The following is a 26,475-nucleotide window of genomic DNA, read 5'->3' on the forward strand; positions in this document are numbered from 1 at the left end:
ATACATATCAGTATATTTTAATGAAGTCAACATTTGAGTTGCTACTTCAACAGTGAAGAATTATGGGCAAACCATGGTTCCTGGGTGGAAAACACTTGGAAATAAATTTGATCTTAGAGTTGGACAGGACATTAAATATGATCTTGCCCAAAGGCCCACCTGACAGAGGAATTTCTTCTGGGGCATTGTTCACAGATGTCTTCTGGTATCCGTCCCTTAAACATGTTAGTTGGAGAGCCCACTGGCTCATAAATCAGCCTGGTTCCATATTACTAGAATGGAAGTCTCCTTTTATTGAGCTGAAATGTCATTCTTTAACACTCTTCTAATGAAAGAAAATATTTCTGATGCCACCCCCCATGTTGTCTTATTTTTATTACTTGAATACATTTAGATGTAAAACGGGATTTAAGTTGATCATGCTATAGGTCTCATCAATTATAAAACCAAAATAACCTTACAAATTGATATGAAAAATACAAGACCTATAAAATTAACACTCTATTAACTTAATAGGGTTAAGGATATTGTTTTTATGAAACAAAATTCCTTGAGTTGTGCTTAAGGGTAGAAAGATGTAGCCTCTGGTAAATTTCTTTATTCAATTTGGTTCACTAATTTTCACTCATCAGTTTAGGGGATGCCTGTTAGCATATGTATGTTATACCAAGTGATATTATTAGGTTGGTGCAAAAGTAATTGAGGTTTAAAAAGTTAAAAATAATTGCAAAAATCTCAATTACTTTTGCAGCAACCTAATAATAATTTAAAGTTTCTATTTGCTAGGTTTGAGATAGTCCAATCTCCAACTTAACCAAAACTGCCAGCAATTAGTTCTCCATTTCCATTATAATGAGGCATCCCTTGGCAACTTTGTAAAGATGTTTTGTGCACTTGGAAATTAAGGTCAGAGTTGTAGTGTTATTGCAATCTTCAGTAAGTGGGCACCTAATCCAATTATTGTTGGAATTGGGTACAGAACAATCTTTCGTTGTTATTTATTACTATACTTACTGCTAATGAACTGCTGTTGCAAGTTGATGCATACGACAGGATCCAAGCAATAAATCTTGCAAAATGTGTGCTGACTGTTGTAGTGTAGGCTCCCTTTGGTTTAACTCAGTTATATGGCTGAATGAGGCTGTCCTCCCACCACTTTTCTGTTCCAACTTCTAGTAAACATCTGAGTAATACACCAACTTTGTCACCTGTGCGATTATTGTTGTACATTGGTCACCTACTGTGTTTCCCCGACAATAAGACCTAGCCGGACAATCAGCTCTAATGCATCTTTTGGAGCAAAAATTAATATAAGACCGGGTATTACATTATAATTATATTATATTAGGCCCGGTCTTACATTAATTTTTGCTCCAAAAGATGCATTAGAGCTGATTGTCCATCTAGGTCTTATTTTCGGGGTAATGGTAAGTTAGTGTGTGATTTGAGTGTGATTTCAAATCACCTGGGGAGCTTGTTAAAAGTACCTGTCCTCTGAACCTCACCCAAGAGCTTCTGATTTGCTTATCCTGGGGATAGACCCAAGAATCTACATTATTCACAAACATTCCAAGTGATTCTAATATAAATGGTGTGAACTTTTATTGCTTTCCAAGATTATTGTTGACATGGAAATATAAAACATAAACTCTTCACAAACAACCTGCATTGAGAAACTGGTATCCTCAGATTTGTATCATCTACAAATAAGCCTGCTCTGGATGTTCTAACAAGTTCCTGATAAACATCTTGAACAGGAAAGAGTCAATAGCAGAGGCTTTCTTTAAAATGGCTTTGACCTATTAGACACCAGATTTATTTCAAGGGGTACAGATACTCTAGATGATTCCCAGAATGATCTAGATGCTGTACACTAGAGTGGAATCACATTTTCAGGTTGTACCCACACTGTTGAAGTACACATGTATAGTTAGGCAACTGAAAATGAAGGGTAAAAATGCTGGAAAATAGGAATCATATTAAGCTGCAAAAAAGATGCCATTTTTCTTGGTGTAGTTATAAACAATTTCTTAGTTTATAACGTTAACTATGGAAAGTTTGCCTAAAGAGAACATAAACCTGTAGACAGAGTCAACAAGTTTATAAACCAGACATCTGAATGTGTTTTATTACCCATTTTTTTCTTCCTCAGTTAAATCTTGTTGATTGCTGTTAGAATGAAATAATAATCACTGGTTAGAATTGATTACAACTTATAGGAGACTGAGAGGCTTGCTGGCATTTATTTTATGTCTTTTTTGGGGAAAATGATTAAAATGTTAAGTGTCTTGGCATAAGCCAATACTGATTGTTTGGAATATCAATGTGGTCTTAGGTGGTGAATAGCTTGGGAGTTTAATTTAGTAATATCAGGTTACCAACTTCCATTCTTTATATTTTGCCATTATATATAAAATGCCCAAATATAAAGTATTATTTCTATTTTTACTTAATGGAATAGAATTATTGAGCATTTAAACTTTAAAAAGAACTAAGGATTAGAATAAATGTTGACATTTTATTAGAAATTATTTTAAAGTGCTGAGATTTATTTCTAAAATTTATTAGAAATGGAGATAGCAAAAATACTTCAATAAGGGTGTATTTTAATACAGTGAGTTAAACTTACATAATATGCATTGGTCCTGCCTTTACGACTAATTATTTTTACAAAAGTACAAAGAGAGACAGGAGGCAAGTTATGGAATTTTGACGAATAGGAATGTTTAAAAAATGTGTTAACATGTCTAAACTTGCTCCTTCTCATATGTACATATTTTTGTACATTTTGTGCTGCATTTGTACTTATTGGTATCTTTTAAAACTTCATTTTGCGTCTGTGCTCTGCATGTATACAGACTCCTGAAATGATGTATAGGTACCCAGAATAAGGAGAGCATCTGGAAGCCTTAATGAGCTATAAACTTGACACTATTCTTAGAACCTAGAAACTCTTAAATTTTCATTTCAGAAGAATTAGCTTGTTGCTTTTGAATTATACATTCATCTCTGTATTTCTCTTATTTATGGTCCCTGGTAACACTACGGCTAAACATTTTGTGACGTGATTTCAAGGACTGGATATGCAATTCAGGTGCCTGACATTCTTCTCAGCATAGAATAGGCCTCGACTAGTGACTGCAAGGCAGCTTAAGTTGAAAAGTTAACTTAAAGCATTGAAGAATATGGGAATATTTTTAAATATCACAGTGCTTTAAGTAAGGGTAGTCTGAGATTGTCAAAGAGGCCAAATGAGTGTTGCATGCCATATTAGAGTAGTGTTTGTAGAGTTTGGTCAAGCTTCAATATTCTTCCAATGCTTGTGTTTGAGGACAAAGTTCCAAAGGTCTCACTGGACAGATTCTCTCTCATTTCTTTCTGGAATCTTGTCAATGAGGCTGACAATATGGCTATAATACAACCTGCAAATTCTGCCCTGGCCTTGGCTATCAGGTTAGAGTTATTGTTCTTCAGGTAGCAGAGGACCAGTGAATACCAATGACTTGGTATGCTATTGATGGCTGTGGTTTGATGGAGGTTCGTAGGGAATCCTGTCCCTATAGTTTGGGGAGCAGTTACACACATATCTTACCTGAAGTTAGCTGTGCTCCATTTCTCTGTACCGTGGCTAGAATTCTGGATGTCTTGTTGGTCTTCAGTGATGTATGTATGTATGTTCTATACAGTAGAGCAATTTCAGGAAACCCATATATTTAATATTAGCATTGTAGGGCAAACCTTAGTTTGGTGGTAGAGACAAGTATGGGCATCCCAAGATCAGGCTGGAGTCATGGAATCTTTCCCCATGTTTCATGAATTATTTTAGTATTTGCCATGTGTACATATTAAACTAGAAATCTGAATTCTCAATGTCAAATCTGTACTAACTCTGGTACTGTACGAAAGTCGCTCCCTGGACCCAAGAACTACTTTTCTGTAAATTACTGGAAAAGCACAAGGGTTATACACTGACAAGAATAAAGAATTCTCTAGGTGTACAGTGGTTGCTTTTGAAAGTGAGAGGGATGCAGGGAGAAGTTAGTTTTTCATGAAAGAAAGCAAATCTAACTGTAATGGTATCATCCCCCGTCTACTTTATTTTCCTATTTCCTTCTCTTTTCCATGTGGAAGAGCTCATTATTTTATTTTCTGATGAAAGTTAGATAGGTTTTTCATTATTGCTTTTATTCAGCAGGTATTAAGATGTGATAATGTCTTTTTATTTTATGGAACCCTAGTATTTTTTGAAGTATAAGGAATTTTGGAAATAGTCCCTTAATTTATTCACAAGGAAAGTGAACCTTTAAAGTAAAGTGACAGCTTAGTGCATTATTTGATGTCCCTTCATTCATTTAGCAAAAACGTTCAGTATTTGGCTTGCAATGTACGCAGTGAGGCACTGTGGGGAGACAGAGATGACTAAGAGGGCTCCTACAGGATGTTAAGGTGGAAGGAAGAGTGTATTACAGAGATGCAAGTTACTGAGAGAGCTATGTACTGCTCATGAGTCTTTGTATGACATTTCTTTTTCTCCATGTGTGCTTAGAAAAACAAAAAAGAATAGCAGAGAGCCTTGGTCAAGCCCAAAGGGTTGCATAATAATTGCTTCCCAGATTTACTATTAAACTATAAAGCAGTATGGTTTTTACTGCAAATTTTGAATTCATAAAACATTAGGATAATTAGGTACTTTTAACTTTTAAGAAATCATATTTAGTATCCTAACATTCTCTCCCAAGAAAACAGTCATTCATACACTGTTGCTGATTTTCTACATCACGAGAAAGATTAAGATTCATGAAGCCGGGAGAAAACAGTTAGCTTTCAAAAAAAAAAAAAAAAAAAGCCAAAACATGGCAATAAAATGAATGAAAACAGGAAACCATCTGTGTCTCCAATAATATCAACTTAGTGTTTGTTGTAAATAATATAATTTGTTCAAGTCCACTTTTAAAGGGGTGCACTTTAGTGTGAACACAAAAAAGGAAAATATGTAAATCCATTCTTCATGCACAGATCTAATATGCAACACTTACAACCATGTAAGTACAAATGTACTATGTGTATATATAGCTCTAACACTCATGTGGCCTTAATAGAAAATTAATACAGGTGACCCCCAAATATATCATCCAGTATTTGAACTACCACCTTTATCTGTCACTTACTTCAAAGACAGTTCAGGCCCTTGTTATTACCTCTGGTACTTGGAACAATGCCATCGTCACTTCCTATTAGTTCCTGGTATTTGACTGTCCATTCTCGTTTTTGCTGTGTCAACAGATTATTTTTCCTATAACATGAAGTAAATCACATTTTCTTGCTTAGAATTTCCCAAAGCTGCACGTCTTCCACAGAGTATGGGTCCATAAACTCCATAGCAACTGAGTTACCATTATTTTCCAACCTTCTCTCCAGTGAAATATGAAAAACGCCCCCTCCCTTTTCTATTGCTGTTTTCCCTGTCCTAGAAACCCAGGCCAAGTGTCAGGGACACACCAGGCTCACTAATCTCTGCCACTAGCATTTACTCTGCATCACATGTTTGCCCCCCAACAGTAAATACAATATTTTTGTGAATCCATTTTCCCTCCCTCAATGAGTTGGTGAACTAGAGGGGTAACTAGGAGTATATGGAGAGGACCTTAAACATTTTAATAAATATGTCTTGGTTACTCAGAACTTAGATGTTGTGAGAGGACCAGGAATAATTTCTGTCACCTACACATCAGAGTGTGAGCCCCTTCCTCTCCATTTCAGTGTAAAGCTTTATCAATAATGACTTCCTGTTATTCTGGGAAGCTTAGAAGACCACCTGTAACTGTGAACATTCATGGTGGGGGCGGGGGGAAGATAGTGGGGAATAGGAGGCTGCGAAAAGAAAACCGCTTCCCTCATCTTTAATTCAGGTGTTCTCTATTAACTTAATATTTATTGAGTGCCCACCCAATGCAAGATGCCACCAATTTGAATTTTTTCTTTCAAAAAGAAAAAAACAATCACTGTAGCCCCTAAGCTAATAAATAACTCACCTGAAGGTCAGGCACACCTTCCCCCCACTCTCAAAAGGGGTGTCTGGGAAGGGAGAGGAGGGGATTAGAGGGCCCAGGCAATAATCTAAGTGGACATCCAAAGGCTAACGCCATTGGCAGCTGTCGCGAGGTGTTGTCCCCAGCCTGACCCTACGCCTGGATGGAGAAGACTGTTACCACGTAACAGTCCTAAAGTACTGAGGTGGCCCATTCCCCTGCAGCCGGGAAGCGGAGTCAGGACGAGGTTGGCTTTCTCTGCGCGGTCTCTGGGCGTGTGCCCCCGCCGCAGCTCCGCTGAGCCTCCGAATCCCCTGCAAAGGGGGGCGGGGAGCCGCGGCAAACAGCCCGCGTCTGCGGCTTCCTCCCCACGCCCGCGCCTCTTGCGCACAGCCGGGAAGACGCGCACCGAGCCCATCCACACGCCGCCGCGCGCCCGGGCTCCTTGCCCAGCCGAGGTAACTTTTCTGTCTGCTGGAACGCGGGGATCCCAGGGGGTCTCCCTTTTGCGAGGTGCGGAGAACAAGCCTGAGGCCGGGGACGAGGCGCGCGGGGCTGCGCCGCTGACGCGTGGCTCCCGCGCTGCACGGCGGCCGGAATCGCCAGAGCCCAGATTCGGCCAGGCCCAGCTCGGGACCCCGCCTGCTCGCCTGCTGGGATCCCTGCTGGGCCGAGCCGGTGCGCCGAACCCCGTGCCCCGGGACGTACCCTCCGCCCGCCTCCCCGCTGCAGCATCGGTTGGGCACGCGCCCGGAGCCTGAACATCGGCCTGTGGGGAGGTGTGGGGGGGTCTCCTTCGGAGCCCTCGCCGAAAAGGGCGACTCGGTCCCCGCGCCTTTTCTCGGTCAATTTGCCTAAATCCCCCGTTCGGGGCGCCATGTTTTAAGTTACCCCTTGGGAGGGCGGGGGCGAGGGCCCGGCGGGCTGCGCAGGGAGGGCGACACTGCGGCGCCGCCCGGGGCGGGTGGCCGGCCCGCGCGGGAGGGGCCCTGTGCGGTGTTGGCTGCGGGCTTGTCCCGGGAGCGGGGTGCGGGGGTAGGTGCGCTCAGCACAAAGCATCTCCGCTCGGGAGCGGGCCGGCAGCTTTTATGTAACTTGTCTCCTTCCCGAACTGGGGCAGTGTCCCTCAGACGCTGGCGGGGGCTGCACCTCGGCCGCAGGGGGAGCAGGCAGCGTCCAAAAGCGGTTGCTCTTGGCCCGGGCACCTGCAGGGCCCCGTCGCCCCTGCCTTCCCTCCCCTTGCACCCCTCCGCTGGGAGGCCGAGGCTGGCCTGCCGTGGCCGAGGGGCGGGGAGCGGCGCGGCTCACCTGGCGCCCGCGGGGCTGCGGGGTGCCTGGGGAGGTGTCTGCGAGAGCAGCTCTGCGGCGGGTGGGGGTGGGGAGGCCGGGGCGTCGGACCGCTGGAGTCCTGGTCTCAGCCAATTCCTTGCGGGGGTTTCCCGGCTCCTGCAGCGGGGGCTTGCTTTCTCGGATTTCCCCTCTAATCTCGCCTTACTTCCCCTCCCCCTTTCTCCTCTCCCTTCCACCCCCAGCCAAGTTCAAGGCTTCTGCAATGCGGTGGGTGTGGTTACCTAGTAAATTGTAACTGTGGTCGGTTGCAGTGGGAGCGTTCTTTCCTTTTCGGTTTTTATATTTACGGATCCAAAGTTTTCTAGGGTTTTCTCCTCCAGTTGCAGCTCCGGGTCAAAGTTGGGAAGAGATTGTGGCAGAACACATAGAATGATAAAGAAAACATGTGCTATTAATTACTCCTGGAGTCTGGGCTGAGAAATCCTGAGGGGGCCAGGCAGTCTTGCTAATGCAGTTCTTCCATTACGTGTTTAAGTTGGTGTTTCAGCTTTTTTACATTGGTCTTGCGGAATTGCTTTTGCAGATGTCCTTCCTGTCTTTTTTGGGGGTCCATTTTTCTGAGGCAGCCAGGGGTGTTAGAGTTTCCCTTGCTAGCATTACCATCCCTAGTAGAAGAATCATTACACTAAATGCTAAAAACATTCTTTTTGAATTTTTCACGGATGTTTAAAGTCTCAAGGAAACTTCACTTATTTCTGGGAGCCCTGGATATAGTATGAATTACAGCAAATTAAGCAGAAAAGTCCTCTTAAGAAAAGGGAGCACGTCAAGCTTGAGTGAACCCTGGGGAATTTGAGGTGATTTATATCTTGGCTCAGACAAGGTTGAAAAAAAAAAGCATGTTAATTTTGGTGTCAAACTTTTAAAACTTTAGTTGGAGTAACAAAGTTATTGTGAGAGGAAATAAATTCTAAATCGAGAAGCACGTCTTTAATTTGTTAATTTCAGAAGGCATTGATAAAAATATTGGAATACTAAATGCTGCCTCATTTGCATTATGATTTTCTGATGGTTTAGAAAAGCGGAATATCAGGTGCACAAGTTACTGCATAAAGTTCATCTAGCTAATATACTTTAGGCAAATAATTTTTGTAAAACACGTTTTGTAAATGATTTATCAGTAACAGGAAGAGTAGCCACTTTAATTTGTAGTTCCTTTTAGCTGAAGGTGTGAGAAGATATAGGTCAAAGGTCAGTGTCTCTGAAATATTTACATTTAATTTTTAGCCGTTTCTTCTGCATAAAGGCGATTTAAGTTAAAAACAGTTTTTGTCAATTCTTGTACAGTGCTTGTATTTTGGCCAACTTTGAATTGTGTTGAAATAGAAGATCAGGGATGTTTTTACTTGATCAGATGCTATTTTATATGTACATTGGTTTTTGTAAATTGGTTGGTCAAATGCTTTAATATGCCACCCAGCTAGAAGAGCAGCAACCTTTCATGTACTAAGAGATGTGACATTGTCATTAGTTTGGGAGTCCTTTGGGATTTACGTTATATTAAGTATGGTGTGAACATGCTGTCCAAGGGATTTTCTTCCATGTTGTAAAATACATATTCATCTTTTAGGTTAGTGCTTTAAAAATAGTCTTAAAATTCACAAATTAGATTTCATATCGTCTCCAGTAAAGTAGAACTCCAAGAGCGGACTGAAAAATAAATACATGTTTCTTTTCTGTGAGAATTTGACTTCAATGAAGAGAGAAGTTTCTTATGTACTCTACTACCCTGGTCATCTATAGTTCCGCTAGTCTCTTCCATGTACCCAACCACAGTTTTCCTCTGAATGTCAGCTTTATTATGGCATATAGACTTGCTATTGAAAATCAGGAGTCAATTTGTCTTTAGCACCACTTCATTTAGAGAGATCTTTAATGGTGCAATTGCTACATCTATTTCTTTCAAAAGGCTAGCTAGCTGCTAATTTGTTGGTAATCCATCAGACACTCCTGGAGGGTTCAGCTGTCATATGATTTGCCTTGGCTGCAAAGAATTATGTGCTCAGAAGAAAGGACTGGAGCAGTGAAGTCATTGCCCTGCCCAGTGTTGTGACATCACTGTGGCTCAAAGGAAACAAGGGTGGGGCAGGCAAAACCAGATGGTCTAAAGCATCTTGCTGGCTTTAATTTTGCCTGATGAATGAGACTCCTTTCTCAAGTTGAACTGCACCATAAGGTATTGTTTGGAGAACTGGAAGGTAGACCTGAATGCAAGACTGCATGGGAAGGTGTGTTTCATAGATCAAGGAAGAAGAGGGTTTTTGTGCAGTAGTCAAAATCTTTGAATATTCCCTTTATTGAGGAAAATAATTTTTTTAAAAGTCCATTTACAGTTTTCTAAAGAGCAAAAATAATGAGTCTATATTTTTATTTATGCATACAGTCAATATATTTCTTACTAGTCTTTGTACCAAAATACCATTCTTGTTAAATTCTTGGTTTGAATTATTAGTGTGGTCTTTTTAAAGTCTGTGGTGTCTATAATGATAGTTTATTTTCTGGGTAGGCAGTGTTCTTTCTGGTTTATTTTTAAGTGATGTGATTGCAGTTGGCAATTGGGAAAAATGGAAAAAGCTGGAGATTTCACAAGTTTAGAAACTATCTGCAGTGATTTGGGGTAATTGATTTCTATTTAAGTTTTTGTTTTATTTGTAAATTATTTTATAATTTAGCATTTTAATCCTTGCTTAGAATTCTAGTGTAGAGATGATCACAGACACTTTTCACCCAAATTAATGTTGAATAAATTGTATGAGGAAGTCTGAAATTCTGAAACTGGAAAGTACATTTCACGTTTTTATTTCTGAATTTAATGTGATGTGAGCATAAAGAAATGAAGAACCACAGAATCGCTGCAGATATTCATTGACTTTTCTCTACCTCCTGGTAAGATGACTCATTTTTTTCATGTGAGTGTATTAGGTATATAGGAGCTCTGAGCAGTTCTTACTTAACTGTGTAGCTATTCCAGAATATATTTCCAAAGCAAAGGGCAGAGGGAAAAAAATGGGAAGAACCGCAAGAGTAGAGAAGTTGCAGTTAGGTACCAGACTGCAAAACACTTGGTTGAAATGTCTTTGCTACTGCATTTTTAAACCTTGCAATGATTGGTTAAATTGCACACTTTAGAATTGTAAGCTTCTATTAGCACCAAACCCCTGATTCTTTTGTAATTTGCAGTACAGAGAAATAGCTGACAACTTAATTTTTAGATTGCTGACATTTTGATACATTGTTCTTAAATAGCCCTTTCTTACAAACTTAAAACAAAGAAAAGAAGCAGAAAGGTCTGTATTAGATCTAGAAAACACATACGATATTTAACCTGCCTCACGTTTGTTTTTCTCTCCAGTTACACTGAGCAATTGCTTGATGTGAGTAGGAACTTATTTCTCTTTGGAGTTTCATTCCCAAACCAAGTACGGGTCTAAACACTTATAACACTGAGTAAATATTTAAAGAATTGAATAAAAAATGAGGCCATTTGTGACTGACGCTTCACTACAAATAATATTTGAAAAGGCTTTAAAAGCACTGCTGCTTTATTTAAAAATGAGAATTACTGGACTCATATATGTAGTCATTATTTTTAATGGCATGATCCTCTTCATAACAAGTTTGCTGATCTGTCCATAGCTCAAATTAGGTTATGTTCTGGAGGTTTTGCCATAATCAGGGAAGAGAATGCGCAGGTACGGAGAGAAAAAGAGAATGGCTTCTTTGAGGGAGATCTGCAGGAGGCCTGCTTCCTTTCTTGCCAGCTCTAATTGGTGTCACGGAAGACATTAGTATTGAGGGGCTACTCAGAAGAGGAGGAGGGGCTCAGATTGGAGTGTGACAAAAGCTGAAAATGGATTAGGGCTGGGCGATGATATTGATCCTGAGGTTGAACTAAAAAGAAAAAAAATATTTTGTTGTAAAGCTCGCTTGTTATTTATATATATATAGTGTTTACAGTCTCACTTTCTTTGTGTTTTATTCAAGCTCCAGTTTTTCATTATTTCTAAAACAAACTTTTTTCTTCACATTTTAACATCTCTGAAATTGGGCTATGAGAATTGCTCTCAGCCATGTGGCAGTCAGAAAGCTGGCAATTTAATTCATTGATTGGGAGCATGCATCAAAAATTGGAGATTGGGTATCAGCTGACTGGAAGAAAACCTTGGAGACAGTAATGGAGCACTCATAAGAAGTAGTGCATTATCAGTGAAGAAACATAGAAGATGCTATTGTGTAAAAGCAAAGGCAGCAATAACTGAGTTGGCGTGCAATTCAAAAGAGCTGGATTCTATCCTTTTGAAGAAATTTAGTAATACTTTGGCCAATTAATTTTGTTCTTGTTTTATTTACATATGTGTAGAATACCTAAATAAATCTAAAACAGTTCTTTAAAGAATGAGAAAGTAAAAATTCCAATGTATGAGCCATAGCTTAATTGGCAGAGTGCTACATAACATGTTATCACTTAGAATTAATGGTTTCATGAATTTTGTGAAATATGCTTTGTCACTTGGCTATGCAGATTTTTAAAAATGCTTTATGTTCAGTGCTTATTCACATGGCCCATTCTATGTATTTATTATTAATTAATGTTTCTTATGTGCATCCCTTTATAGGAAAAATCTATTTAAAGAGTCTTCATTTTCCATTTTGGCTTTTCCATTTTGGTCTTTGGAAGATGGTTGGACTTTGATAGAGATTAGTCATTGAGAAGAAATTCCAGAAGTCAAGAGGCCTAAATTTAGCTGGAATGTAGCCTTTACCATGCGGGGGTAACAGGAGATGAGTCTACGCAGAGAGTGTGGGGCCTGATTTTGAAAGGTTATTGTATATGAGACTAAGTTATATTTTTTTATTTTGCTAGGTAGTGGGGAGCCATTGAAAGTAGTTGACTAGGCACTTCAGATAGAAAGACATGCAAACTAAAAGTAAAGGGATGGAAAAAGATATTTCATGGTAATGGAAAAAACAAATCTGGGGTAACAGTACTTGCACCAGATAAAATAGACTTTAAAACAAAGGCTATAATAAGAGACAAAGAAGGACCCAATCATCCCACTTCTGGGTGTTTATCTGAAGAAACCCAAAACACTACTTCAAAAGGACATGCGCGTCCATATGTTCATTGCAGCATTATTTACAGTGGCCAAGATGTGGAGGAAACCTAGGTATCCATCAATGGATGATGGATAAAGAAGTGTTACATATATAAAATGGAATATTACTCAGCCATAAAAAGAATGAAATCTTGTCATCTGCAACAACATGAGTGGATCTAGAGCGTATTGTGCTGAGTAGAGCAAGTCAGACAGTGAAAGACAAATGCCATATGATTACACTTATATGGGGAATCTAAAGAACAAAATAAATGAACCAATAAAGCAGAACTGGACTTATAGTTACAGAGAACATTTTGGTGCTTGCCAGATGGGCGGGGGTTTGGGGGGGATGGATGAAAAAGGGGAAGGGATTAAGAAGTCCAAATTGTAGTTACAAAATAGTCATGGGGATGTAAAATATAACGTAGGAAATATAGTCAGTAGTAATTGTGCATGGTGTTAGGTACTAGATTTATCAGGGTGATCACTTTGTAAATTATATAAATGTTTAATCACTATGTTGTACACCTGAAATTAATACAGTATTGTATATCAACTGTAATTGAAACATAAATTGTAAATGCAATAAAAAAAAGCAAAGTTGAGTAGGGAAGGAAAATGTTTATGTGGTGATAAAAGAGGATGTATTGGAAGAATAGGAGTCTGGAGACAGATTTTTTTTGTTAATGGACTAATCCAGAAATTTTCAGAAATTGAATCTAATGATTATTCCTCTCAATGATATTTGGCAATTCACCACATATATTTTTGTGGTCATATTTAGTTGAAGATTGTTACTTTTGGACTATCTGTGGTAGGAGATGAGATGTACAGAAGATGGAAAGATTTTCATTCTTATTTACCCTTCCAATTAAAACATCTTTGTTATTTCAGATATAAAAAATAATCCATGCTCTCTTAGGATATATTCTAACAATACTGAAAACCAAAAAGATGAAATCTCATCATCTAAAGATAGCTGCTATTAATCTTTTTGGCAAATATCCTTCCAGAGCCACCCCTCTGGATATATAATATACTGTAGTGGGTTTTGGAATTAGACAGACCTGGGTTGGGCTCCCAGTCTCTATTTAATAGGTGTGTGACATGGTCAACACTCTTAACTTCCTTGAGTCTGTTTATTTATAAAATGTCCACAATGCTTAAAATCACAAGGCTATGAGGAGTAAATGACATGATACATTCAAAGTACTGAACATAGTACCTGATATATCATGAGTGCCTGCTAAGTAGCAGTAGCTTTATTGTGTATGTGTATAGATTTATAGATCGGTACATAATAGTTTACATGAGTAGACCTCTAGCTTAAATATTAATATGTAACCATATTCTTTTTTATATAACTATGTCCTGGGAAGCCTTCTCATGTATGCAAATCCATATCTATATCGTTATTTTAAATGGGAAATAAATATTTTTGTTGGGTTCTGTACTGTACTGGTGAAGGATCATTACCTTAATGATGATGATTATTTGAAGGCTTGTCATCTAGCCCCTTCTCCCCTTTATACTTACTGTCTACATTTTTCATCATTGTCTTGTAGCATACTCATCAGAGGGCTATGGTGAAACAGGACATTAAGCAAAGTTAGAGTCTCTAATAATTGCGTACATCTCACTGGCGTGTGTGAATATTTAGTTTTAACAAACTAAAACAACTAGCCTGTAGCCATATATTTCCTGATGTCTGAATTCAAACTTTACGTAATACAGAGTCTCTTCACAGAGGGCTGACCTCCCCAGCACAGTCTAACCTTGAGATCCCAGGTGCCCACTGTCTTCACGTGTGTACTAGCATGCCCTGGGGGGTAGCAGGCAGCACAGCTTGTAACTGAACTAGCCTCTGAATTCAGAGTCAAGACACTTTCGAGCCTGGGATAGTTGAGGAGGTGTGGAGGCCTTGGGCTCTCAGAGATAGAAAAGGTTAAGCTTCCTTTGGTCTTGCTTTGAATTCTGAACCCTTCCTTTGTCCTCGCAGTAGAGAGTTAACAAATGGCAGGCTCCTGTCATAGATTTCATGCAGATTCTCTAGGAATGTGGGCTACTCGGTTATGTTATTGACAAGCACATGGTTTTGACTGATCTTAGGTTTACTTGAAATCCAGTCTTGTTTTCCTTATATTCACACAGTTCAGGAAAATAACTATGATCCTGAAGTGGTGCTAACTGCAATGGGGCACCTAAATTTCTGTTAGGTCAGGCCATTATGGAATCTGTGAACTTAAGGATGGGCCTGAGACTTGCTTGCTTTTATGTAATTTTTACCTAGAGTTACTCAAATCACAGATATAGAGAGATTTCTGTAATTTCATTACAGAGAATTTTTTATTCTTTGTCTACTTTGTCCCATAATTTTGTGCTCTGAGGTGATGACTTTTACTAACTTTCAGAGGAAAACGCTTAGTGGAGTAAGTATTGGGTTGGAAAAATAGAGGTTGACTAATTTGTCTACTCAAGACATTTGGAAAGTTTTCCCCCTTGATTCTTGAAATCTAGATAGCAGTAATTCATGGGGAGGAGCTGTGTTGTAGGATAAAGAAAATGTAAGCTAGAGAAGATATACAAGGTGTCATCAAACAATTTGGTGAATTTTAAATTAAAAAAACCTATTACAGTGAAAGACACATTGCCATTAATGCCCCTCAAAATACTCCCCCTCGCTTTGAACACACTTATTCCATCGTTCTTGCCCCTTTCTGAAGCAGTTCTGGAAGTCCTTTTTCGTTAGTGTCTTTAGTTGCGCTGGCATTGCTGCCTCTATGTCGTGAATCATTTTGACTTTGGGAAAGAGCCGGAAGTCGCATGGTGCCAGATCTGGTGAATAAGGTGGATGAGGACACACCGTAATGTTTTTATTTGACAGATACCGCCGTACCACAAGTGATGTGTGACACAGAGCATTGTCATGATGTCATTTATGGCACACTTCAAAACACAGCTTCTCTCAACCGTAGCTCACACCTGACTGACTGCACCAAACAAGTTGAAACTTGTCACACACTGTTACTAAGGTCCGACGTGCCACTCCCCATATTGAAGATCCCTGCCTTTCTGTTGGATGGCACTCGGCAGCAGCATTCACCATATTTTGTGATCCCAACAGAAAAGCTCCATGTCACACATTGCTTCTGATACGGCAGTTTCTCTCAAATAAAAACAATATGGTGTGTCCTCATCTACCTTATTCACCGAATCTGGCACCGTGCAACTTCTGGCTCTTCCCCAGTGTCAAAATGACCATGAAAGGTAAACATTTTGAATAGACTCAGGACATCGAGACAGCCATGACAGTGCAACTAAAGACATTTACGAAAGAGGACTTCCAGAACTGCTTCAGAAAGTGGAAGAACGATGGCATAAGTGTGTCCAAAGCGAAGGGGAGTATTTTGAGGGGTATTAATGGCAATGTGTCTTTTACTGTAATAAATTATTTTTTAGCTTAAACATTTACTGTGTTTCTTAAACATCATTTGATCACATCTCGTACACACTTTTTTCCAGGAACATGGTCTACAATGGGGGAAAACGTTTCATATAGGTTAGTGGTTCTCAACAATAGGATAACTCATTTGACAACAGTGATAGTTAATTTTGAAAGACTAACATATACTAAAATGTTAAGTTTAAGTTTCTCATTTAATTTCTTGTACAGCGGAAAAGATTGATGCCAGTGTGCCAAACTTTAAACTTTTGTAAAGTTTTGTTTCTTTGTTTATTACTTTATCCATTTATTTGTTTATTCTTCAAATACTTGTGGAATGCTTATGAACCTGGTATCTTGCTTGGTGCTAGGATTAATGCAGTGAACAGGACAAACCAGGCCTTTGCTCTCCTAGACCCTATATTTTAAGCAGGGGGACAGGTAATAAACATATATGATTTCAGATAGTGTTGAAAGCTCTGAAGCAGGACCAGATCACAGTGACTATGGGTGTAGAGGGCTATTTTAGATACTGTCATTAGGGATGTTTAATATTTTTTTCAACCTTCTTTGTTTGTACCTTTTCTCTGCAAGTGTGATATCAGTTGTAGATTGTACGTGCTAATGGGCAGGGACCACATCTTTAATCATCTTTGTGTCTTAGGCCTGGTACAGTGCCTTACAGTAGACCTGTTTTAACTGCTGAATAAAGAGCTTTTACTCTTGCCTTCCCTCCTTCTTGCACCGTATATTTCTTGTGATATTTTTACTTAGAATATACATGCTCTTCTTCATTATTTAAGTTTAATTTCTTGTACTATTCCACTTAGATGTGGACTTACCATAAAACTAAAGAAGCTTGTACTTTAGTTTGAATTTGTAACTTTATAAATCTTTTCCTTAGAGAAGGTCCCCCAATGGTAAAAGCTTCAGTGCTTTAAAAAACCCGCATCTGCCTTTGAATCCCAACGCACATTAAACGGCAGCTCTAGTTCACCAGAATCCAGAACTTGGTGTCCCAACTCATCTTCTTTTGAAGTATCTCATGGGTGCACATGAGAGACATGTTCAAAGACCTGGATTTACCAAGGACTTGACTAAAAGAAGTCATTGAACGTCTCAGAGACATGAATTCATATATAAATGTGCAGAGCAACCCCTTTCTATTCCTACCTCATTGTGAAGATCAAGTGGTGTAAGTGACGTCAAAGCACTTTTCGAGTTATAACGATGCATATGATAATAATTGACAGTATTTTTGGGGAATTATTATAAGATGGCAAACATTGCAGGGAGGAAACGTCTTGGATTTTTTTCATGCTCTGCTCCCACTGTTTTGTGCCTTCATTCATTCTCCTAACAATGGGGTATAGCCTGAGTGCTTAGTAAGTGCCAGCACTGTGCAACTATCGGTGATAGAGAGGTGAACAAAGTGAACAACAGTGTCTGCCTGCACTGACAGGGCTCCCCGTCACCCATGACACGCAGATGATTAATTACCTGCATGGGAATTGCAATCCACTATGACACGTGCTGTGACAGGGAAGCTGGGGCACTAAATGAGCACAAAGGAAACACCTACCCAGACACTTGGTGGGTGGTCATGGAAGGAGAGGTCTAATCTAAGACCTGGACAATCAGCTGGAGTCAGCGTCTGATGGTGGAGAGGGGGGAGGCCTGAGAGGGTCTAGAGTAGGCAGGAGCAGAGGTGTTTGAGATGACTGAGCAGAATATTCAAAGGCCAAAGGGAGAGGAGGAGCTTGGTCACCTGAAGGAGTTGGGTACCTCTGACTAAGGTACACGATGGTACCCAGAGACAGTGGAAGGATGATGAGATGAGCCTGGGCTCAGAGTTCAGAGCCCCATAAACCATGTCATCCTGAGGGTGATTTGGAGCCAATGAAGAGTTTTGTCTTGTTAGATGACACAGTCAAATGTGATTTTTAGAAAACTAAGTATGGCCCTTGTTGTAACCTGGGGAATTTACTTTTTAAGAGACAGGATATCAATTGCAGTTATAATTAGTGTTTTGAGTAATTTTTTTGAGTGAATGAGTGAATCAGTAAGCTTGTATGTGTATGTATATGTATGTACATATATGTATGTGCATACACACACACACACACACACACACACACACACACACAGGGTCGAAGGTTGAGTTTGCAAACTTCCCACCATGTAAGTGCACGGTGGAGGGTTTGCGACCTTGATTGTCCAACCTCATATGTAGTTACAGGAGGTGGAGTGTAGCATAAAGAAAATAGTCAGTGGTATTGTAACAGTTAAATAAGATGTCAGTGGGGAGTAGCTTAGGGGAGGATGGTTATTACTTTGTGAGGGGTGTAAATGTCTTAATTATTATGTTGCTTTGTACACCTGAAACTAATTTTAAAACAAAAATAAAGTATTTCCCATTTTAAAAAACAAAACAAATTCTGACTCCACAGGTTTGTAAATTTGGAAAATACTTAAACTTAAAAACTACTTTTTCTATAAAATAAAAAGAATCACTGCATAATATAGCAATCCTTTCAGCAAACTTGTGTATAAGTCCTTTGCACATAGTAAGTACTCAGTGGCCAGCAGCAGTACTACTACCCAGGGAAGAACTAAGGGTGGTCTGAATTAAGGAAGTGGTACTAGAGATGAAGGGAAATTAATCATTTGAAAATGTTTAGGAGGTGGAATTTTGAGGCTTGGTGACATATTGTGTTTGGAAGATGAGGGAGAGTGGAATGGCCCCACTTACTGTCCCCTGAGCTTGCATCCATATGGGGAGGCCCGAGGTAATGGCGGGGTTGGTGATGGTGGCATAGAAATCTGGAGTTGGGCCTGACGGTCCTGTGGGACATTCAAAAAAGTGATGTACAGGAGCCTTCATGCAGGAGTCTGCAAGCCAGAGAGGTCCAGCTTCAAGATCAAGACTCCAAATCATTAAAATAGAATGGTCATAAGAACCATGGAAGGTGGGGTCGTGGAGAGAGAGAGTGAAAGGAATCTACAATGAAAGAGAGTAGAAGAGAAAGGAGAGAAAATGTGTTTCAGGAAGCAGTGCCCAGGGCTCCCAGCATCCAGGCAATATGCCTTACACGCAACTTTGCATTTAGCTGTGATGCTGCTGCTGACCTCTCAGTGAGGAGCTCAGAGTGGTACCGATTTCCCTTTGTGCGCACGTTCTTTGGCTACCAAGCTTTCCTTTCACTCCTTGACCCAGTGCATCCTGAGGCTAGAGCAGACTGAGGTGGGTTGGGGAGTAAGTAGAAAGCAAGGAAGTGGAAGAACTGGTGTACACAGCTACAGAGCTGAGATACCTGCATGCTTGTGGAAAAATTGGAAGCACAGGTAAGGTAGGAAATTATATATATATATACACACACACACACACACACACACACACACACACACACACACGTGTGTGTGTGTATTCCAAGATGTTCTACTTTTCTAAAGAAGTACATTAAGAAGCAAAGGTGACATTGGGAAAATACAGCCTCCTATGTAGATAGCGGCTGTGTTTAAAATTGTGACCAGAAGCTTAGTTTAGAACACTGAACATAGATTTGCCGTATTTTCTTTTATGCAGACCATAAAAGGCTCTAATATGTAGTTTCAGAGTGCCAGAAAAGGAATGACAGCTTTTTTATTTGCTCCCTTTCTCCTCATGACAATGGAAATGATTCTACCAGTGGTAAAATGTTGGTGATCATAGTGGAACAGAAATATTGGTACTGCCTTGTCCATTACTCAAAGATAAACATCAAAATGACCCATGGATGGTTAACTAAGAAATCAGAGAATGCTGAGATGGGCCTGAGGATTCTTTTTAAACAATACTGCGGAGTATTTCTGGTACACAAAAATGGTTGAATAGTAGTATAATGACCACCTGTGTACCCAACATCCAACTTAAGAAATAAAACATCACCCCAAATTGCTTAATCCTCCCAAGTTCTCCACAATTGTACCTCCCTTGCTCCTAGAAGCAGCCACTTTTCTGAATTTGTGTTTATCATAACCGTAAAATTTCTTTATTTCTTTCCACATCACTATAGTGTCACTAAATTATTTAGGGCATTGTTTTAACGTTTAAAAAACTTTAAATGGTGTGCCATGTACATATCCTTCCGTAGCTTTCTTTTTGTATTCAGCAGTATATTTGTCTGTATCTGTCTGTTGTATCTGTGTCTGTTGTGTTCAATAGTATATTTCTTATCAATGAACACTGGATGCTTTAACCAGAGTTCATGGCTTCCTTACCCATCCCTGAACAGGGGCATGTTTCCACCTTAGAAACATGGTACTTGCTGTCCCTTCAGCCTAGAATGTTCTCCCCCAGCACATTTGCATAGCTTGCTGCTTGCTCATACCCCCCCCAACACACACACACCCTCACACACACACTCACGCTGCCCAACACTACTTATTTCCCTTCCTTGCTTACATTCCTCATATTACTACATATTTTACTTGTTTGTGCTTATCGTGTGTCTCCCCCAACCAGAATATCAGCTTTGTGAGGACAGGGGTTATATCTGTTCTATTCACTGCCACAGACTCCAGCTTTTAAAACAGTGCTGGGCATATAATAGGTGCTCAGTAAATATTTAAATGGAATTATTTAAAATATAATGTGAAATAATTCCATGAATTTATGAAGGAAAATGCTAGATGAATCTTTAACATTGCATTTAGTGGACATGGTTTTGTTAAAAGTGATTGAACTTTGAATTGTAAATATAATCTTAAAAAGTGAGACTCCTGATGACAAGAGAGGAGGTTGCCTGCAGAATCTGCTCAGGACATAAAAGAATTGGTGTGTGTGTGACGGACCAAAATCTTACTTCACTGAGCAATAGATTCAACCATGCTTCCCAGGATGACAGTTGGGTTCCGGTCATTTTCAGTTAACTTGGACTTGGGATGCTTTATGCTTATTATAGTAATTGTCCCTCTCCCCAAGAATGAACACTTCCACATTGTTTATACTTTCAGATATACCATCTGGCCTGCCCCCTTCTTTCCCTTCCAATTTTAGCTGTCTAAGGTAAATAGTTTTTTTGTTTGTTTTTGTTTTTGTTTTTTCCCTAACCAATGAATATTCCATTGTCTTGTAATTTGGAAAACTGTGTGCATACCTCTCATTTTTACTCTCTATATTCAGTGCTGGGAAAATCACAGTGTGATTGGGTTTAAATTCAGAGCTCTTCAGTTAACTACCTAGTAGATAAGTGAGGTTTTGATAAGGCATGCATTCTAATTAAAAAAATGAATGATAATTTTTCACTTGGACTATTGTAGGTAATTATAGGTTGTATGAGGATAGATACTTGTGTTTTACTATTGGAAACATCATTTATAATGTAGTTTTGAAGATTTTCTTATCCAAAAGAAAGTTTTCATTAAAACTTTATTTCTTTATAGGAAATTAAGTTTTTCTCTAAATCTGAGTGTCATTTCTAGACTATCGATTTAGATATTCTCTAATAAATGAAGATGGGAACCGATAACCTCTGTAATTCCACAGGAACTACTTCAATTGATAATCCACATGAATAGGATTGACTGAGACATACAGGGGTCTACCTCTGAATCTGTCTGTATTTGACGTCACTGAGTTTAGGATGTGTGATAACAACCATTACTCAATTTACTCAAGCTATTAATCTTCAGCATGAGCAGTCAGGATTCTGTGTCGGGCCTGGATCAGCAAATCTGATGGTTTGAAGCTCTTTTTAAAGAGTCTGTAATGACATAGATAATTGTTTTTATGGCTTTCTAGTGAAATGGAATTGCCTGATAGAGCCGTCTTGTTTCTTGGCATTCTTTTATCTGATACTGAAAAGGGGATGAGGTTGAAAAACATTTCAATAGAAATACCAGCAGCATTACAATCCTCATAAGCATTAAACATGCATAGACCATTTCTCCTGTAGAAGGTGTCTTCCTGGAAGAGGTACTAAGGACCCTGGAATGATTTTAATGTATCTGCCTGATAAAGGGAAGTGGATTGAGTAGTAGAGAAGATATCAATTTAGATGTTCTCTAATAACAAGATTTAGAAGGCCTGTGCATTCTCCTTAGAGCTTTAAATTCTAAGAAGATATATGTATATTCGTTTCATATGTTTTGTATTATTATTACATACATAATTTCTATTTAATAACCAGGTATATGTATTATGATTATAATATATATTTAATATTTATATGTATTACAAACTGGAAATTTTAGATCAGATTTGTGACATGCAGTAAATTATCTTTTTATATTATGTAATCTACATATTATGTAATCTTTATATATTATGTAATCCCAGTTCAGTCACTTTTTATTAGCAATGCAGTCGCAGGCAAGTTCTTCAGTGTCTTTTAACCTGTGCTTTTTCACCTGTAAAGTGTTGCTGGTAATACGAGCCTTACTGGGTTTATGAGAAGTTTATATGCAAAATGGGAGTTGTAGCAAAGTTGACCTCATTGTGTTACTGTAAGGATCATTATTAATGTTACTAATACCGTTATAGCATTGGCTTCACAATGCCAGCCTGTGGAACAGAGCTGGTCCGTGTGCGTTTTCCTAGGCCATTGTGTCCCCCTTGAACAAATCCCTCATTGCTTTGGTTGTCTGGGTCCTATGCCGACCATCAGAACAGGTCACCCCCTGGGCTCTTCTTGGCCCAGAAAGAAGCAATGTAAGAAAAGGCAGGGAGCAGGGGGAACTTCAGTCTGACCAGCACCTCTTCCCCATTGCTCCTCACTTCTTTCTTGTGATTATCTGGGGCTGTCAGTGTAGGTTGCCTGCTCCCTGGATAAAATGATAGGCAGATAGCCTGGACCCTCTCAGTCATGCACCTTCGTTCCTGGGCATGTGATCCAGGCCAGCTCAACAGATGCTCCCCCAGATCCTTCCATATGGATAGAGGGAAGGGGGCTTAATTTTCTGAGAGGTGGAGATAGAAGAATGTGGTCTTCTTGCTTGACCCAGAGGGCATGATGTCAACAAGAGAGATGAGCTTGTTTTAGCAAACTAGAATCCCTGAGGTCTCTGGAGCTACCCTGTTTCCTGCAAATGACCAATGGAAATGGCCAAAATATTTTTCATTTATGTTTGCTAATTAAGGAAAGCAGCTGTTAGCACTATAACATAGTAAAGAGCCCAGCCAATCACTGTCTGGATGAGAGAAAATTTAGTAACCTCTCTGTGCTTCAGGTTTTTCAATTGGGAATAATAATAGTACCCATTTCATAAGTTTGTGGTGAGAATTAAATAAATGTTTCAGGGCAGTGTGTGTGTGTGTGTGTGTGTGCACGTGAGCACATGTGCGTGCACACAAACATATTCATATAAATAATATATTTAAAATATGTACTTAAATATTTGTAGGGTATTGTAAATATATACATGTTTTTAAATCTTTTGTTTTAAAGAAGATTTTAAAAATCAAAAATAGTAGTAAGGACTTGATCTTGGACAATCCTTCTCAAAAAAGTCAATTAACAAACTTATACCAAAAGGTATTAACATTTTTCCAAGTTGGATATATTTTAAAAATTCAAATGGAGAAAAATTATATTTTATTTTGCAACAAGATTATACATAATTAATGTATATCAGTTTTATAGTATCATTCCTTTTCCGATTTGGAGTGTTTCAATTGACAAAACCCAATTTGAATAGTTTGAGGAAGAAGAGAATTCCTAAGGAGGAGAACCGGTGGCCTGGAATGAAAGGAAGACAAAAGGGAAACAGGAGAACGTGAGAGTTTCCACGTTTGAGTGGCTTCTATTTGGAAACCATTATGGATAATTTTTGCTTCAGTAGCCACATCTAACACCATTTCATGTTCAATGATGCCATCTTACCAGTTTGTGAAAGCTAAAAGAATGGAATTCTCTGTTTTCAGGGCATTTGTGGCCCCTGTAAAATGCATATAGTATATATATCTGCCATTATAAAAGATTTTAATGGGAATTACTCATTTTGTATATTCTTGTTCGCAAAACTGAATGTTTTTTGATACAAGGTCCTTAATAATTGTCTTTCAATATTAAAATACAGTCTGTGTAATGTGATTTATACTGCATTATAGTAAAATGGAAAATATGTCTCTTATTTTGTATCTGTTGCTTTGCTTTGTTATGAATTTATTGTTTAAGATTTGGCCGCAATTATGATGACCTTTAAGAGCAATTTTAATTATTCATTTTTTTCAGCTCATTGAACTTAGACATGGGTCAAAAACTAAGGGAATAGGTGTGTGCTCTGAGGGCTTTGAACTCTAATGAAATTTTATGGTGAGAGGCTTATGAATGCGCTTAATGTGTTTTTGAAGCTGAGTACAAAAAGATGAAATGTATACAGTCTTAAAAGGTGGTCTATTGAGCAAATCTTGTGTGACAAACACCTTCTTTCATCTGGTTCACTATTTATATCTTCAGATATATATGCTGGTTATGTTATAATACTTTAACTGTAAACATATATTTGAAATTAAAGGAATAAATGTTTATTTCACAAAAATAACCCATTTACTTGTTGTAAACAACCTCTGGAGGGTGCATTGTTTGATAATGTTTAAGTGCATTCTTGCTACAAGTTAAACTTTTTAACTGTTAATATTATACAGAGGATGCCAAAAAGACTGTATACGCATGACTGTATTTATGTTTTGTTATCTGTATATATTGAGTATTACAATTTTAATACAGTTTTTTCCTTTCTTTAAAATGTGCATACATTTATTTTGGCACCTTCTGTAGTTGATAAGATTATTTTTATGGCTAATGTTGAAACTAATTGTCAATGTTTCAATATTTTATGACTAAGTTAATCACAATAATATTTCGAGTGCCAGCTGAGTCAGTCATTTATATTCATTTACTTATTCACTAAATATTTATTGAGTACCTATTATGTGTCAGATACTTCTCTACATAGCAGTGAACAAAACACGGAAGATCTCTGCCCATATGGAGCTTATATTCTATTGTAGTCTGATCTTCTGTTATCTCTAAGCCTACACCTTTGTTAGGTAGATATCATCCCCAGTATAAGTGCTGAGTGGAAGTTTGAGCTTTATATAGTTTGAGGAAGGAGTGCATGGGTGATGTTACCTAGAAGAAAAATAAAACCAAAGTTAGTGCAGTGTTTTCTAATTTTATACCCCCAAATAATAGATGTCAATAAGAGTGTTATTCTGTGTGACACAGTTAGGGAAAAGCTAATTTAAGGTGCTACTACCTGTTTTATTATTAATCAGATCTCACATACCAGTTTTCAGATACTCTTCTTTAAATAGCATTTTGATCATGGATACATTTGGTTTAAATTCTTGGAAGATACTTTAAGTGGAGGAACAATTTATTATTTATCTTTCATTTTTTATTTTATTGGCAGTAACCTTAGTAACAGAATAGTATTCATATGGAAGATACATTATTATGCTTTGGCATTTTCGAACCGGAACATTTTAATTTATGGGAAGGTGATTAACTACCCTGACCTGGCTGCCTTCCACTGTACAAGGTAGGCAGCTTGATTGTCTCGTCTAGATTAATATTCTGTGACTCAGAAACATGTCCATCTTATATAACTCAGAAATAAATCTACTGACCTAGTTTATTTGGCCTTATTTTCTCCTTGATTTGAATCATATTTCTTTGGAAGCATCTCTCATTTGACCCTTTGAAACATTGCTGATTACCATGAATTGCTATTAGTCAGTGTGTTGTGAAATCCAACAGTGAAACAGGAAATGCAGCTGGGTGCCCTGGACAAATCCTGGATTTGCTTTAAAAGACAGAACAATCCCATTCTGAGCAGAATTTGCTTTGATCCACATGGAAATTTTAGATTTGGGTTGGTTGGTATTCACCAACATTTGTATAGAGCTCTACATTACAGATCATATTCATCATTTGAGTATTTCCTTGAAAACTGAACTGTGTAAAGCTGTGGGTAACAAAGTACTAGAGGGAAAAACTGTCAATGATTACTGAGCTGAATCTACTTCAAATACAGGAAAGGGAAGCTAGATTACTCTAGTAGCCAGGTGGGTACTTGACTAATGGGGAGGTCACTTTGTAAATTATATAAATGTCTAACCACTGTGCTGTACACCTGAAACTAGTATAAAATAATACTGAGTTGTCAACAGTAATTGAAAAATAAAATTTTTTTTTAAAAAAGGAAAAAAGAGCAAAGACTGTCCTATGTGTTGGATGGACCTTGCAGTTGAAAGTAAGACGATCCCAGCGTCACCTCTGACAGAGGTCCTAAGTAACTCAGGAGGAGATACTAGGTGTCCTCCAACTTACAGCAATCCCAGCACTGCTCTGCAGAGCCACTGAAGGACCCAGGGGATCTTTTTGTTTATATGTGTGTGTGTGTGTGTGTGTGTGTGTGTGTGTATATGTATATGTATATGTATATGCATATGCATATGCATATGTATATATATATATATATATATTAGTTTCATGTGTACAAAACACTGTAATAGTGAGACACTTATCATTTATAGCCCTCACAAAGTGGTAACACCCCTACTCGCATC

At 38.6% G+C, this 26,475-nt stretch overlaps 1 protein-coding gene across 12 annotated transcripts in view; it reads left to right on the forward strand.

Moving 5' to 3' along the window:
• The window catches only part of EPB41L3 (erythrocyte membrane protein band 4.1 like 3), a 237,916-nt gene that overhangs the window by 83,330 nt on the left and 128,111 nt on the right, over positions 1 to 26,475 (forward strand). For 4 of the 12 annotated variants that reach the window (XM_074340303.2, XM_019755741.3, XM_074340305.2 and 1 more), the window contains exon 1: positions 6,355 to 6,487. The exons of 5 other annotated variants lie outside the window; for them this stretch is intronic. Coding sequence is in view for 1 of the 7 variants with exons in the window: in XM_074340313.2 (XP_074196414.2) it covers positions 9,520 to 9,607 (88 nt within the window). In the remaining 6 variants the exon portion in view is untranslated. Of the gene's footprint in view, positions 1 to 6,146; positions 6,488 to 9,515; positions 9,608 to 26,475 lie in introns of those variants that run through there. 3 more of the 12 variants (XM_074340310.2, XM_019755724.3, XM_074340313.2) reach the window with 3 other exon arrangements.

Source organism: Rhinolophus sinicus, chromosome 4 (genome assembly GCF_057876585.1).
Source record: "Rhinolophus sinicus isolate RSI-liver-muscle chromosome 4, RSI-T2T, whole genome shotgun sequence".
Taxonomy (NCBI): Eukaryota; Metazoa; Chordata; class Mammalia; order Chiroptera; family Rhinolophidae; genus Rhinolophus; species Rhinolophus sinicus.